The sequence below is a fragment of the Meriones unguiculatus genome, chromosome 6 (genome assembly GCF_030254825.1).
Source record: "Meriones unguiculatus strain TT.TT164.6M chromosome 6, Bangor_MerUng_6.1, whole genome shotgun sequence".
In the NCBI taxonomy this organism is placed as follows: Eukaryota; Metazoa; Chordata; class Mammalia; order Rodentia; family Muridae; genus Meriones; species Meriones unguiculatus.
The window spans coordinates 12,715,859-12,732,882 of NC_083354.1; the positions used below are offsets into that span (position 1 = coordinate 12,715,859).

The 17,024-nt window shown below is 38.4% G+C and overlaps 1 protein-coding gene across 1 annotated transcript in view; it reads left to right on the forward strand.

The window, feature by feature from the left end:
• The window catches only part of Hcrtr2 (hypocretin receptor 2), a 104,220-nt gene extending 88,372 nt beyond the window's left edge, over positions 1-15,848 (forward strand). The window contains exons 5-8 of the mRNA XM_060384742.1: positions 5,325-5,545; positions 8,565-8,686; positions 10,381-10,603; positions 12,801-15,848. Of these exons, the coding sequence (XP_060240725.1) occupies positions 5,325-5,545; positions 8,565-8,686; positions 10,381-10,603; positions 12,801-12,855 (621 nt within the window). The 3' untranslated portion in view covers positions 12,856-15,848. The remainder of the gene's footprint in view (positions 1-5,324; positions 5,546-8,564; positions 8,687-10,380; positions 10,604-12,800) is intronic.
• The last annotated feature ends 1,176 nt before the right edge of the window (positions 15,849-17,024 follow it).

The window sequence follows — 17,024 nt, forward strand, 5'->3', positions numbered from 1 at the left end:
ATCCTTGTGGTAAGGTAGAACATCTTTTTGGGTATATGCCCAAGAGTGTTATGGCTGAGTCTTGAGGTATATATACTTCCAGTTTTCTGAGAAACCTTCAGATTGACTCCCACAATCATTGTACAAGTTTATACTCTCACCAGCAATAGAGAAGTGTGCCCCTTTCTCTGGATCCTTGCCAGCATGCGCTGTCACTTGAGTTTTTGATCTTAGCCATTCTGAGAGATGTAAGATGGAATATCAGAGTCATTTTACTTTGTGTTTCCCTGATGACTAAAGGTGTTCAACATTTCTCAGGTGCTTCTCTGTCATTAGAGATTCCTTTGTTGGTAATTCTCTGTTTAGCTCTGTACCCATTTTTAATTGAGTTATTTGGTTTGCTGGTGTTTAATTTCTTGAGTTCTTTATACATTTTGGAAGTAGGGTTGATGAAAATCTTTTCCCAATCTGTAGGCTGCCATTTTGTCCTATGACAGTGTCCTTCGTCTTGCAGATAATTGTGAGTTTCATGAGGTCTCATTTATTCATTGTTGATCTTAGCGTCTGATCTGTTGGTGTTCTGTTCGGAAAGTCGTCTCCTGTGCCAGTGAGTTCAAAGCTATTCCCCACTTTCTCCTCTATTAGATTTAGTAGCATTAAAAGAAGTAGCTATTGTCTTGCTCAAATTAATGACTTCAACTCCTCTTTCCTTTGACAATATGAGTGAAAGAATTTGCTGGCTATGAGATTTTACAGACTAGTCTCCCAGGAGCTCTTCTTCACAGATGTGCTGAGCTAGACTCACTTGACTACTTGTTTCTGGCCAATTTTGAACTTTCTGAGAATTCAGTAGCAAATCTTAGTCATTATGTAAACTTCTGTTAATGCATTCCACAAATACGATTAAGCACTTATGTGTCCCATATGTGAGGCAACAGCACCAGCAGTAGATAAGAGTACATTTCCCCCCCACTGACATTTGTTGTCATTTGTTTCATTGATGCTACTTGTCCTAGCTTAAAACAAGATACAGCTATTTTGGAAGAGAGAGCCTCAATTGGGAAAATGGCTCCCCCAGATTAGCCTGGTGCTGTTGGCAAGCCTCTGGTGCATTTTCTTGACTGATAACTAGTAGAAGAGGGTGTTGCCATGTCTGGGCTGGTTGTCCTGGGTGTCATAAGAAGGCAGGTTGAGCAAGCGACAAGGAGCAAACCAAGCAGCACACTCCCATAGGCCCCTGCTTCAGTCCTTGTCTCATGTGCCTGCCTCGAGCTCTTGCCCCATCTTTCCTTTATGACAGTGATCTCCGTGGGGGCTTTCCTCCACAGTTGTTTTTAGTGATGGCATTTCATCTCAGCAATAGAAAGCCAAACTAAAAGGGTAGTCATTCTGATGGAGGTGAAGTAGGATATGAGAGTGGTTTTAATTTACACATGCCCAATAGCTGAGAATGGTAAACAGTTTTGGAAACATTTATTGTTATGTTTCTTCTATTGAGTACTAGCTGCTCATTTCACCAGCCTATTTATCTACTGGCAGTTGTGTGGTTTGTGTACTTAAATTTTATAGAGCTTTATTTATTTTGTATATCAGCCTCGCTGTGTGAGATACAGCTGACAAAAACTTTCTTCCTAACCTGAAGGCTGTCTGTTTGCTCTGCTGATAATTTTCCTTGCCGTATATAAGCTTTTAAATTTCACATAGTCCATTTCTTGATTCTTAGGACTATTCCCTGTGTCACTAAAGTTCTGTTTAAAAAAGTTATTGCTTATATACTTTTTACTTCAAAAGTATCCCCTACCTTTTGTCCTGGAAGTTTCAGATTTAAATTGAGATCATGGGATGGGAGAGATGGCTCATTTGTTGAAAACATGTCTTACTCTTGCAGAAGACCCAAACTGAGTTCCCAGAACCTATGTCAGAAAGCTCAGAACTGTCCAGTCTGTGATTCCAGCTGCAGAGGGATCCAAAACCTTCAGGCTCTGTGAGCATGTGCACTAACACACACACACACACACACACACACACACACACACACACACACAGTTAAAAAGCATTATACTTTGGACACTTTGAATTGACTTTTGTACAAGGCTGGAGATGTGGATCTAAGATGTGGATTCATTCTTCTGTACGAAGATACTGTTTTGTCGGTGCCGTTCTTTGGATGGGCCGTCATTATTCAATGTGAGATCTTGATGCGATCTTCAAATTTCGTTAGCCGTTGCTATGTATTTATTTATGGGTTCTTCATCCTATTTTACTGGCACACATGTCCATTTATGTGCCAAGACCGTGCTGTCTTTTTCCCTACCTTTCTATAGTATAGTGTAAGGTTGGACGCTATGGTGTCTTCAACATGGTTCTTTTTGTTTAGGGTTGTTTTGTCTCTCCTCGGTCACTTGTGTTTACAAACGATTATGATATTTTTGGGTTGTTTTCTAGTTCCCTGAAGAATGTCACTGAAATCTTTATTGGGATTAGAGTGAAAATCCAGATTACTTTTTTCATGTGGCCATTTTTCAAAAAATTAACACTGCGTGAAAGGCCTCTCTCCTCTCTGGCTCACATCTCATTTAATTTCTTTCTCAGTTTCCACCAGTTACATGGCATTTTGAACTAATAATTATTGCTCACATTTTTTTACAGTGTGTTTTCCTATCATAGATGGTCTGCACAGTTCATTTACAGTATAATGGAGATGCCATGCTGTGTTCTGCTCTCTACAGTTAAATATTAGGGTTCTACAGCTCCCTCAATGACATATTGGTGAAAGATCATCCATAAGGATGAACTCTTGGAATTTTTTCTTTCCGGTTATTTTATATAATTACTACTATTTTTATGTAATAAGACACACTTTCCAAAAAAAATCAGTGGCCTCTAACAATAGCTCAGTCTTCAAATTTTTTGCCTTGCAAGCATGAGGACAAAAGTCTAATATTCCAAAGTCATGCCAAAAAAAAAAAAAAAAATGCCTGGATAGCATGGCACACATTTGTAACCCCAGTGCTGGAGAAGGAGAGCCAGGAAGATCTCCAAGGTTAAGGAGCCAGACAAGCAGGCCTCCTTGACAAGTGCCAGGCCAATAAGAGACCTTGTCTAAAGAATAAGATGGACACTATCTGAGGAATGCCAGCCTAAGGTTGTCTTCTGACTGCTAATGCATGTGCGCACATATGTACACAAACAAAACTGCGCACACACATGCATATAAAAATACACAAAAACGCATGTGTAAATTTGTAAAAGGATTATTTTCCACAATTAAAAAAGGATGTGTTTTGAAGTTCTGTACAAATTAAATATATACCCTAAACTATTTTGCTTTATTCTGCTGAGTATTATCTCAATCGAATCCATAAGATGAGATTTATAGTTTACCTCTGAGGACACAGTGAGCATGACTTAGGGTTTTTTCCCATTCTTGAACGTCAGTTGCTGGGATGGCTCCTAACAAATTTCCTGCAGTCTCTTTGGGACTGCTCACTTTCTCTGTGCAGTCATTGAACACCTTCTGCCTTCAGGTCGTTATTTGAAAGCGCTATCAGCACATTTCTCTTTCTTTCCATTGCAAGGCCCACAATTCTGCCCCCAGTGGTACTTTCTCTTCATGGGAGTGTTTTTGATTACCTACAGAAGGCATTGGGCAGAATATTGGTTCTCCCTTCAAGGGAACATTCAGAAATAGAATGATCTTTACGGTTTCATTTAGAAATCACTTCAAGACCACTTAGCGGATACTTACCAGCTTTGGTGACAGAATTCTTCTGGAACTTTCTAAGGTCTGTTGCTACTTCTAAAAAAAAATAATTGTTTCTAAAACTACTTTTTAAAAAGAGAGCACAACACAGGAGAGAGCCTCAGCAATTAAGAGCGCCAGCTACTCCTGCAGAAGACGTACGATCAATTCCGTTTTCACATGTATGGCAGCTCACAACCATCCAACTCCGCTTCCAGGGAATCCAAAACCTTTTTCTATACAGGCACACATATCGTGCACGGATATGCAAGAGAGAGAAAAAGAAAACCCTCATACACCTAAAATAAAATAAGAACACAGAAGAGGGAGACTTTTTAAGTCTTTATCTCCACAGCCAGTGGTTTGGAGAGATGGCCCTGCCCATCCCCGAGGAGCTTCTGCAGGTTTTCATTTGCATCACCAATCTCCTGACCTGAGAGGACAGCCAAGTGAGGTCTCATGTAACGAGACTCATCTGCTTGAACATGAAAGCAAAACTGAAGTCTCAAATGGAAGGTTCTCCAATAGACTTTGATCTTGTAGTGTAAACAGCCACGGGTTCCATGTGACCTTTATTCTGAGAGGCCAAGGGAACGCACTGCTCTCAACATTGTGCAGCGTGAAGACAAAAGTAACAGCTGAGTAATTGTAGAATCAAGCTGTCCCCGTAGTGTATTTATTGGTACATCTTCATCTAAAAAAAAAAAAAAAAAAAAAAAAGGCACATGCTGAATTTTAATGTTTTGCTAATGTCTATCAGTTTTCATGACATTATAATTAAGAAAATATTATACTTGGCAGAACTTTCTGCTATTATCAACTAATTGAAAAAAAAAATCAAAGAAAAAGCATGCTGGGTAATGTAATTGCTGCAAATCGTAGCTATTTGAAATAGTAGTATAAAACCTGGAAGTGTATTTGTGTGCTTTCTAGAAGGACAAATTGCAAAATTAGTTTCCGGCAATTTTGTAAATGCGAACAGTAAATCACAGAGAATAGTTTTTCTTCCTTCTATACACAGATTTGCTTTGTCTGAACAGGAGGCAGAAAACTTCACAAAAACCAATGGCTGCTTGAGTGCTATGTCCCCGTGCGACAGCAGATGGCAGTATCGATGCATCAAAAATTCATTTAAGTTTTTTGTTTCTTTTGGGTGTGTGTGTGTGTGTGTGTGTGTGTGTGTGTGTGTGTGTGTGTGTGTGTGTCCTGTTACTTGATGAATGTTTAAACTTAGGTGATACCTGAATCTAGAATTTATAATGAAATTTTATAGTAGAAAAACATTTTAGCATTTTTTTCCCACATTTAATTTCTCTTTTTAGTAAGGGCATAATTTCTCTATTGTTCTCTTTAGACCTTGACAAGATTCTCATGTTTTAACACAGCAGCAACAACAAAAGCTTGTTTTTTAACTTTTCCCCCACCCAAATACCTATTTGATGTTTGACTAAATGAATGCTAAGAAGGTACTCAGCCGAGCTAAGGGCTCTGGAGAAGAGGGAATTCCAAACCTCCAGATTTCTGTTCCTTAAACTTTGCTTGTGGCTGCATCGTCCTGTGGAAGTCTGCAAAGTACCAATGAGGGATTCCCCTCTCCTTCCAGATTCCGGGAACTTCTTCTGTGGTTCAGAGAAAATGGAAGCAGCCTCAGCCGGTTTCTCAGCCCCGAGGGTCTGGACAGCAAAGCAAGGCCCGGATTAGCGCTGTGGCCGCTGAGATAAAGCAGATCCGGGCCCGGAGGAAAACAGCCCGGATGCTCATGGTCGTTCTTCTGGTCTTCGCCATCTGCTATCTACCAATCAGCATCCTCAACGTGCTAAAGAGGTAACCTCGTGCGTTTATTTGAAAATGAAGCACCTTGACATTTTAATTAAGAACTCTTTTTTTCTTTCTAAACAGACAGAACCCGCTCTTGCCTAGATACTTTGTCCAATCAACTCTGCGACATAAGTTGTTTGAGCACTTAAGGCAACACCAGGAAACACATTCTCAGTCAGTTGAATGGCAAACAAAAGGTTTTTTGGTGTTCTTGTTTTTTGATAACCTCTTGAGATTGACTGCTAAACCCTAAATAGAGGAAATATTCTAACTAAAAATTGCGTTTCAGTAACCAATTTTATAAATAAATAAAAGTCAACTACAGTTCTAAGGGTTTTTTTGGATGAGAATAAATGTGTTTCCCAACCTTATTCTTAAATATATAAACAGCCACACCACAATCCTTTCTGCTTAAAATAAATAAATAAATAAATAAATAAATAAATAAAATTCAGGATAAAAAAGAGGTAGGAATAATTAGGGCCAAAAAACAAAGAAGCAGCGAAACAGATATTTTGTGTTGAATTTTAAACAGATAGGAAAATATCCATTTCTTGGAATCACTGGAATAATTTCATTCAATATTAATATAACAGCATGTTTTTTCCAATGAGCACCCGTGCACAACTTGCTATACTTTTTAGAGAAAAACTATGAGGCTCAAATAATTTTGATCAGTGACGTGAGCAGCAGATGCTGAAATGCCGGCACACTCAGGACACGAACAGCCCGCTTTCTGGGAGAATATCAAAGCTTTTGCACATACGCTGGTCCCAAGGCAACCTTAATTCTGTTTATAACAGACTTCGAGCTTGCCTGGAATTGCTCCTGCGCCTTTTCCCAAAGTCAGAGTCACAGCTGGGGACCTTGCCGACAGGTGGGTTTGGCTAGAGGCAGACAAAAGGTGGTCTAACCAGCTGCAAAGACTTCCCTTCTGCTTTTGGCTTTTCGTTGTTTAAAGGCTTTTGCAGTGATGAAGTAGAAAACGAGCTTTTGTTCATTATAGCCTTGAATGTTTAATGGTTTTGAACCCTCCTCTTCTTGAGCTATGTGTCCACTCACAAGACATAATTTACCCTCTGCTTCTATCAAGGCTCGTTTCTCATTTTATGCCTCACAGAAATCACATACAAATGTATTAAGTGCTTTTCGAGTTTCCAGTTTTTGCTATTAAGATCATCACAACTATGAATGATAGTAAATAGCTTCCTCCCTCCTCTCTTCCTTCCACTCTTTCCCCTCTTCTTCTTTGTCCTCCCCTTTCCCTCCCACTCCTCCTCTCCCCACTTCTCTCTCTCCCCTATCTCTTCCCCTCCTCCTCCTCCTGCTTTTTCCTATTCTTCCTCCTTTGTTTACCAGTCTAAATTAAGTATTTTTTAATGGATTTAGCACTCTGTGGCATGCACATTTGAATTTCCCATATCTCTGCTCGTGTACTTCTCCCTCTAATTATTTGCAGGTGCCCTCTTGTCAACAATATTCATCTCATTATACTGAATTTAAAAAGCTTCCTTTGGGAGGGGGAATCTAAGTTTAACTTAAAGCTTTTTGTTTTCAGTTATTTGAGCAATCTACCTGTTTGTACACACACAAACATTTTGAAATAATTTTGAAAATTGTTCTTATTGTATGAAGGATATATATATATATATAATTTAAATTTAATATATATAATTTAAATTTAGCCTTGCCTCGTATATCAACCTCACACTCATTTATTGCTCACACGCTGTTAGCTCCTACCTTGGTTTTCCTGGAACGTAAGCTGTTGCCTGGTTGGTTAAAACTAACTTCCTCTAAGTGATTTTTACTAGCCTAGTATTTCAGAGGTTTTGAACCAGCAGTTGTATCTTCCTGCATATTTAATTTTCTGCATTCTTTTACTGTACATGTGTTCACTTGTGAACTTCTACTACGCCATAGGACGTCACTTTGTCCCAGAAAAAATTTTATTTCCGTTGTGTATCAGCATCTTTATGTATGTTCAGGAATCTGACCTCAGGTCATCCAGTCTCCACAAAACATGCTTTTACTCACTGTCTAGTCTCCTCACACCAAAGAACGCAAAATTTAAGATGTATCTGAGGAGGTCGGCAAGATAGCTCAGAGGGTAAAGTCACGTGTTACGAAGCCCACGGGACTCAGTTCAATCTCTGAGATCCACCTGGAGGAAAGAGAAAACCAATTCTCAGCAGTTTTCCTCTGCCCTTCACATATGTGCTGTGCCTGATGCCCACAGCCCGGTAAAAAAAAAAAAAAAAAAAAAAAAAAAAAAAAAGTTAAAATGCTTGAAAATTACATTTGAGGGTACTATAATACGTTTAATTTTAGTTTAACATAATATACGAAAACCAGAAACTCATGTGTCCCAAGGAATACCAGAATCTTAGCCACTGAAAGCCAGTTGCCTGCATGCAGAGATGTCTCGTGGCAAATTTCAACAAGGTTGGGAGCTTTGGAGTTGAGGAAACGCAGTGAACTGATTCGTGCACAAGCAAAAGTGGAAAGGATTTGGCAGCGCGATTTTAGATTGCTAATTAAATTACGTAGAATGGAGCTGGAGAGATTGTTCAGTGATTAAGAGCACGGGCTACTCTTCCAGAGGACCTGGATTCAATCCCCAGCACCCACATGGCTGCTCAGCATCATCTATAACTCCAGTTAAAGGAGATCCAGCACCCTGTTCTTACCTCTGTAGGTATATAAACACACAGACAGATAAATAAATAGAAACATGTATATGGTGGAATACTAACAGAAGGTTAGTCAATCACATTCAGAAACAATATGACAGAAGGGAAATTCAGCTACTTCATTTTTAACAAGAGATTTGCAATCGCTGGTTGCAAGATATGGTACCATTTTCTCTATCTGGAGCTTCTGCTGGATACCTGAAACCCTTCTAAGGAGGCTGTGCTTTCAGTGTTATTGCAGAGAAGAGGGTCAGGCTGGTTCTGTGATGTTTGTTCACCCTGGGGATTCAATTATTTAGGACTCTCTTGATTTTCTGTTTCTTTTTCCACAGAGTATTTGGGATGTTCACGCACACTGAAGACAGAGAGACTGTCTATGCTTGGTTCACATTTTCTCATTGGCTTGTCTATGCTAATAGTGCTGCGAACCCAATCATTTATAATTTTCTTAGTGGTAAGTTTTCAATGTTTCTCTGTCAATCCTCTACTCAAGGGCAGAGCACCTAGAACAAATGCCCTGGAGCAGTTTTGAAATACATATACAACTTAGTTTCTGTCTGAGCTATGATTGCCCCTGACTAGACTCATCTAGAATCTCTTCCTTTTGAGCATCTTGCATGGCTTACATCAAACTTACGATTGAAGCACACACACACACACACACACACACACACACACACACATCCACACACACAAGATATGATCTCCTCTACCCCCATTGTTTCCCTTCAATTTCTTCTCATGATTTGGCAAACATACCCCTACAAATTTCATGTTTGTTTTAATGACTCCTTAAATCCAATTAGAACTGCCTGTGAGTGCGTGGGTGTGAGCCATCCGCTGGCGTCTGGGAGACCTACAAGTGGCCACAGCAGAACTATGCTGCGAATAGCCATGGCTTCCCACTATTTTGTTCCCAAATGCTTGGCTATTTGTTTTTTTACTTCCATTTCTAACCAAAAGTCACTTTTTATATGTGAGAAAACCCTTTTTATTCTACATTTAATAAATAGTATGTGTCTTCCAGTTCCATGTTGGCTTTTTTGCTTGCTTGATTTGTGTAAGTACTCAGAACAGCTAGATAAGATAGCCTTTCTAGAAACAGAAGGATCTATTATGTATCTCAAAAAGTTAAAAAATAACAACAAAAAAGATTTTAAATGTTTTTACCATGACTAAATAACAAATGTTTGCATCTATTTAATTTCGTACAAGCCTTGAAAACTGCTTACATCTACTGCAATATCACACGGCAATCCAGAAATATAATTTTTATAATAATAATTATATATCAACAAGTTTTGATTGGTAAAAGGAGAGCACAAACAATTTTATTTATGAAAAGTAATTTTGCCACTTTTAGAATAATCATAGCACACTGTAGTGCTCTGACCTTGCACCAAGTTGGTGAAACCCATAGAGAGACGCAGAGACAGGTGTTTGAAGTAATAGAACAAGGCAGGGTCCTGGGATGAGGTTAAGAGGAGTGTGCGCCTGCCATTGTCCTAGCCCAGCGAGCAATCGCCTCAGCAGCCGAGGGCACAGAGTAGCCTTAAGACAGAAAGAAGGAAGAACCGTTTCTCATAATACCTTTTGCTCTAACAATCATTTCACTTTCTTAACCGCCCAAAACCCTCATTAATAGTTTAAAGATAAGTATTTCCTAACATTTTTTTCCAGTTTCTTTTTTTTTTTTTTCCTATTTTGCCACACTTGGGTTGTGAAAGGGGACTTTTTCATAAATTTCAGTGGGTTTTTTGTTTGTTTGTTTTTCTTGTTTTGTTCAACTCTTTCGGGACCAGCATCTTTAGAATATAATACATCTCTGTTTTCTTGCTTATACACAGTATAGATTTCATTTTTCTTGATGCGATTCGAAGTCTATGCAAACTTTTCCTAAGAGCCATTCAGTATTAACACAGGGTTAAAAACGGACTTGAGAAACACAAGAATTTTGACTTTAGAAAAAGAAAACGAACGCCAAATATTACATATGAAGATACTTCCTTGTTTAATTTTCTTTTTATATTTCCTTTACTGATGCAAAACGCACCTCACTGTTAGGTTGACTCAAGGGAATGACTGCGCGTTAGGTGTCGAGCTGTTTACGCATAATCCCCTTTGCTCTTATTCTCTCTGGTCTGCCAGGAAAATTTCGAGAGGAATTTAAAGCTGCCTTTTCTTGTTGTCTTGGGGTTCATCATCGCCAAGGAGATCGCCTCGCGAGGGGACGCACCAGCACAGAGAGCAGGAAGTCCCTGACCACGCAGATCAGCAACTTTGATAACGTATCAAAACTCTCAGAGCACGTGGTGCTCACCAGCATAAGCACACTCCCAGCAGCCAACGGGGCAGGACCGCTTCAAAACTGGTAGAATATTTATTGCTAGGAGGAGGATACCCGACTCAAACTATTCTTTTATACAAACTCTGTGAACAGAAGTTTTAGTATCCAATCTATCTAAACACAAAGTTACTTGTCAATCCATTTTTTTTTAATTGGGTCACTATTTGGAATTTAAAAAAAATTGAAATACTTCCTGAACTATTTACTCGAACATGTTATCAGTTTAAACTTCAGCTGAATTTTTTTTTCAAGCTATTTCTTCTTAGTTCTGTGAACTGAAGTTTGTGGCAACTTAGGGTTTGAGGATTTCTAATTCTTTTTATAACCCCTTGTTATTTTAATTTCACAATTCAAATTGGTTGCTAAAAACTCACCAAAATCATTTTCTTTTGGTATATAAAAGAAGTAACAATCACTAACGCTACCTGGGAGAATCTTTATTTAATAGAAAAGCATATAACTTGTATATAGTGAACATATGTCTTTCCAAATCACGTGGAATATATACAATTAAGATTAATTTGCCACTAATTTTATTTTTCATTTGCTAAATGGTCTCAGGTTTATAACTTTACAATATATAAGTTTTTGTGCAATACAGAATCAAAATGACTGTATTAAAGTACAAATTTTGCAGCAACTACTAATACGTAATCATTTTCATCCCTGAGGGAGGATTTAAGATTGAAATTAAGAGATTAAAAATCGAATTGTTGTATTTTTCTAATTTGGGACAACGAGTTAGTCAGCTTTGTAGATTAAGAATGCCCCTGTGTGCGTGTGAGGCAGCAGGAAATGAGGGAAGGTGGCTGAAGTCTAAATCTGAGTTAGGGCTTAATGGCTAAGCACTTCCCTAGCCGCTTGTTCCAGGCTCTGGTTCAGTACCATTGCTGTAAACAAACAACAACAAATAAATCGTAGTGCAGTGAGGGAGAGAGGTTGAGGATTCCCGGGCATGGCAGAGGAGTCACACAACCAAAGACAGTGGTCCCCACCATCACTCTGGCAGCACACTTACAACCCCCGCCCCTCCCCCACTTAATCGTATTACACTGTCTGTGTTAGCAATTTTAGTACGCCTGAGGCTGGGGGGCGGCGAGGCGGCAAAATGGAAGGCTTGCTGCTAAGTCGTGCACAAACGGAAATGATAGAGTACATTTCCTAAAAATGTAAATCTTGGGGGCTGAATTAGTGTTTCAAATCTGTTCTCTGCAAAATTCTGCTCATGGAAGTAGTCACTTCTAAATTAAAAGGAGTACATATCACAAGTTTTTCTTCATCCCGTAGTGTAGCAGTAGGTAGGCACTCTGATTATATAGGAACGGGTTGTTTTTAATATTTAAGAGAGATTTAATTTGAAAATACATAGATTGTCATTTTGCCCAACTCTCTATTCTCAGAGAAAAATAACACAATCCAATTAGCCACACTTTCTTTTCAAGAGTTTGGGATTTTGTTAGCACGTGCCTTTCAATACTGTAAGCCAGGACTGCCCTCTTACGGGAGGTTGATCAAAATTATATGGCTGAACATCATGATTCTCTTTATCTATGAACATAATCGCTTTCAATGTCTCCCTTCTCCCCTTTGAGAGCTTTGTCTACCACACACTGCATACAAGGAGAGCTGTGATTTGGTGACAGTTAGCACTTTAAGATTGGAAGATAACTTCAAATCTTCCTGGTAATAAGCCTTAATAGCCTTGCAGCTCGATAAAGATGATATAGTAATTCTGTCCAATATAACTGAGCTGTTTTAACTCTAAGCTGTGAGACAGTATTAGGTCCTAAGATGCCAGTTCTTGTTATATAAATGAGATCAGAGGCCTTTAGAGGGGACAGGGTGGAGCAAGATGGAAAGAGAAATGGGGAGAAAAGAATAAAGGAGAGGACAGGACAGGACAGGAGGGGACAGAGAGAAGAGAAGAAGTGGTCTTGGTATGGCCGATCAAAAGCCAGAATCTCTTTGTTCTTACTTAGTGATTCTCAGTGCAGTGTGGTCGCTGAATCAGCAACACCTGTATCTCCCAGCAACCAAGATTAAACATGTATCCCAAACTTACCAAACCTGAATCCTTTGGGTTTGGTACCCAGGAATGTAGGCACGGTACAATTCCTGTGGGTGATAATGAAGCACTTTAGCTATGAGAGCCACTGCTCTAAATGGTGTCTCCTGGCCTCAACTTCTGAGCCCATGTGAAATAAAGTCTTTTACTGCACAGGTACCTACAGCAGGGAGTGCCATCTGCACTCCTGTCCGCCTGGCTGGAGGTCTGAGAGAAGAGGCTGAGCATCCGTGTGGAATCTCACCCATGTCGTCTCAAAGAGATAACGGTTTACAAAACAAGTGCCACTGTGTTCTTAGTGTGATGTTAAAGAAGATGGATTTTAAGGCACTCATGTGCTTCATGAGTGACCTGGATGACTTGTGTTTTTATTAAAACTTACCAATGTTACTGATTTTTATTTACTGAAGTTTCTGTTTTGTGGAAGCAGTTCGTTTCCAAGAACAACTATTACCTGGAAGAAAACTGATGCATAAAACGGATACATAAGTGAAACTTGGGGAAGGAATCATGAAGCATGTATATATTTCTCAACATTAGGGCCCACAGATCCTGAGTGATTTGGATTAGTATGGTGAACTTTATAGGACAAATGGTTAAAAAAAAAAAAAAGACCAAGGCCCCAAAACATACCAATGTTATTGGGGTGCTTAACTACTTACCTCATTGTGTGCTGACGACACAAATGAGAAGAGTTTAGAGGAAAAGTTTGCTTTGGAACTGAGTTATGCTGGACACTGGACATTTATCTGCCTTTATTTCTCTGTATTTCAAACCTTTAATTGTGAGATGTCAATGTCATTAGTTTTGTCACTAGTAAGGGTGGTGTAATAATTTTACCAAATATATTTGAGATTAATAATTTATGGATTTTTATAATATCATAAAAAATTTGATATTTTGAGTTCATTCATTTGGGGCTAAATATTTTATGTCAAATTAATTTGGTACTTGGGCAGGTGTCAGAAACCGTTACTTATTTTTTTATTCATTAATTTATTTGTTTATTCACGTTACAGCCTGATAGTAGCTTGGGGCTAAATAGTAACCCAAGTTTGTGAGGGATAAACAGCAACAACATAACATCTAACTTTTCCACAATGTGGAATAACTAAGTAGCTATAAACTATTGATAAGTTTAGTGTAAAAGTATTAGGCACAGTAATATCCAATTATATCCAATTTCACCCTAGTGCACATTGATTCAGGAAGAATGAGCAAATATGCTTATAAGTGACAATCTGAATGTGTCTAGAGATGTTATTAATCATACCTGAAATGAGGGCTATTAGCACTTTGATACAAAGTAAAAATACCAGGTTTGTGCTAGCTGTGAATCAAAACAGGAATCAACTGCATTTCAAAAAACATGGCTAGTCCTTCCAATTAGAAACCTTTTCAATGGAACCTTCATCAGATACTCTCCTGCTTCTGTTCATATCACAAGCAAAAGCAAAAGCTCCATTTGATTATTTTCAAATAGTTTCACATTGTTTGAAGCGAAATAATGGGACTTTTAGGGTCATTCTATAAGTAGGAGAGTATGAATTTACAATCCATTCTCTTACTTCCTACACAGAAGATAACAACATGAAAAGCACCGTTAGTTCTCAAATTTCAAAGATTTTTCTACACTCCTCTGCTTTGGAAAAGGGGGACAAAAAACTTCCCCCAGCTTGCCACGTATTTCTATTACTTTTTAATTTTCTTTATAGGCTTGGGAGTTAGAAAATCGAGGCTTTTCATGAACTGCGTTTTTGCTATTGTACTCATGTCTGTCAGTTGTTCAACAATTATGCACTTACAGTCCTTTATGCCTGATTGTACAGTGTCTTCATGAAGATCTTTTTTTAATCAAAACAATGTGATTGTATGTCTCCCAGTGTGAAGGTCGAATTATGTAATTTTTAAGTAAAATATTTCTGAGATGTTCATAATCGCATCTGCATTGTCCTGCTGTACTATGTGAAAAATTATGTTGTTGTTCAATACATAAATTGGATATTTGATCATAATTATTGTCAAATCTTTGCAGTTAAGGATTGAATTAACCCAGGTGCAATACTTGATGACCAACATGTTTTTCCAATAAGTTTATATAACCAGGGATAATTATGATATAAAAGATTTTTAACATTGTTTCCAAGAGGAGGTACTAAAATAAAGGTTAATATTAAATACACAAATATTTCATAAAAGTTATATAAAACCACACACTTATACAACTAAAAATCAAAGCTTTTATCTGAGTCAGAATTTTCCTCTGCTTGTGACTTAGAATGAGGACCTTCTTAGTTTTTAAATTATCATAGTCTACAAAGGCATGAGTTAGTTATCTCTAAAATATTAAACTTCTAAGTTATACCTTTAGTTGGCTCTTCTTTTAATGATCTGATTCTCACGGACTTCAGAATCTCATGCAAATGATTTAAATTCATAAACCCCATTCCTGTTCAGAACATTTTATTCTAACCTTCCTGAAAGCATAAAGTAATTGATCAAGAAAAAACATTTGACTCATAAGGAGGTATGATTGAAGATTATTCAGCTTTCATGGAGGCAAGAGCCATTTTGCAATGAAGTTCCAAGAAGGTTGTGGGAGTAATCCTCAGTCAGACACTAGACACCAGCTCTGAAGGGAGGATTAGCATTTTGCCTTCCATTCCAGCCCATGGCCACACACGGGGAGAGTGACAGAGGGGATCTTGTTCAGGGTTCTCTGGTTCTGACCTCTTCACTGATTCTGTTTTCTCCAAGTCAAACCTTATCCTACTCTCCAAAGCACCAGGACCATTCATCAGCCTAATGGCACCAATTCCAGCAGACTTGCCTTCTGAGGTGAGCAAGTAACAAATTTCAAAACAAATAAATCAAACCTCAAGGAAAATGAGAAAGAAAGAAGAAAAAATGTTTCACAGTTTATACCTGAGGAATAGAAGTGGAAATGACAGTATGGGATAGGATGGACAGGCCTCTATGCATATGCTCAGGAAAGTCATAGTGGTGTCTTGTGCTATCTCTATTCTTAGATATTTGAGGAATATACATACCAATTTCTACATCTGTGGCACCAGTTTGCATTCCTGTCTGTAGAGAAAGAGAGTTACTGTTTTCCTACATCCTTGCTAACATTTGCGGCTTGTTTTCTTGGTGATGAAAATTTTTATGGGGTAAGATAGAATATCAAGGTAGTTTTCATCTGCATCTGCCCTGTGACTAACAATATTGAATATTTTTAAAAAATATCTATTGGTCATTTGTGTTTCTTCTTTGGAGAACTGGAGAATGTGTTTTGTTAGTATTCGATTTTTGCTGAATTGTGAGTATGCGTGTATACATATATATGATGATATTGTAGATATGTATATGTATATATGTATGTATGTATATCAATCCCCTGTCAAATGTATAATTGAGAGAGATTTTCTCCCATTCTATCTCTTTTTTTTTTTTTTTTTTTTTTTTTGGTGCTTCTTTCCTTTGCTGTCCAGAAGATTTCAATTCCATATAGTTCTCTTTATCAGTTTTTGAGGTTACTCTCTGTGCCACTGGGGTTCTTTTCAGAAGCCATAGTTTGTACTTATATCATGAAGTGCTTGCCTTCTTTTCCTCTAGATATTCTGGAGTTATGGGTCTTGGGCTAAGCTGATTTACCAACTGTAAAATTTTGGGCAGGATGAGATATATGGATCTAATTTTTATACAAACATCCATTTCCCAGCAGCATTCGTTGAAGAGGCTCTCCTTTCTTCGGCGTACTTTCGACGCCTTTGCCAGGAGTCAGGTGGCCATAGTTGTGCTCATTTATGTCTGTGCCCCCTGTTCTTCACCATCGGTCTGCAGGTCTGTCTTTGTGCCAGCACCTTGTCCTCACCATGACTTCAATAGAGCTTGAAATCGGTGTGTATGACAGTTCCAGCATTGCTTTCTACTTAAGATTGCTTTGTCTACTTGAAGCATTTTTGTCTTCATGACTTTGAGGATTTCTTTATACTTCCGTGGAGAATGTCGCTGGAGATTACGTTGACTCTGTGGCTTGCTTTCTGTACTGTAGCAGTTTTCGCCATAGCCTGCCTAACCGTGGGCACTGGAGGTGCTTCAGTCATCCAGTACCCACTTCAAGTGCTTCCTGCAGTGCTTCCGGTAGCTCATTTTAGTCATCACCCATTGGTACCTTTATTCACGGATGCCTTGCTTTTCATGTCTGCTTATTTATTCAAATATTTACTTTGTTCTTTTATTTACTTATTTAGGTTCTAGGGACCAAATGCATGCCACTGTCCTTGCTAAGCTAAAATTGAGAATAATTCTCAACTTCTTGATTTTTTTGGGGGGGCGGGGGGTTGCCTGTTTGTTTGATTTGGTTTGGTTTGCCTGTTT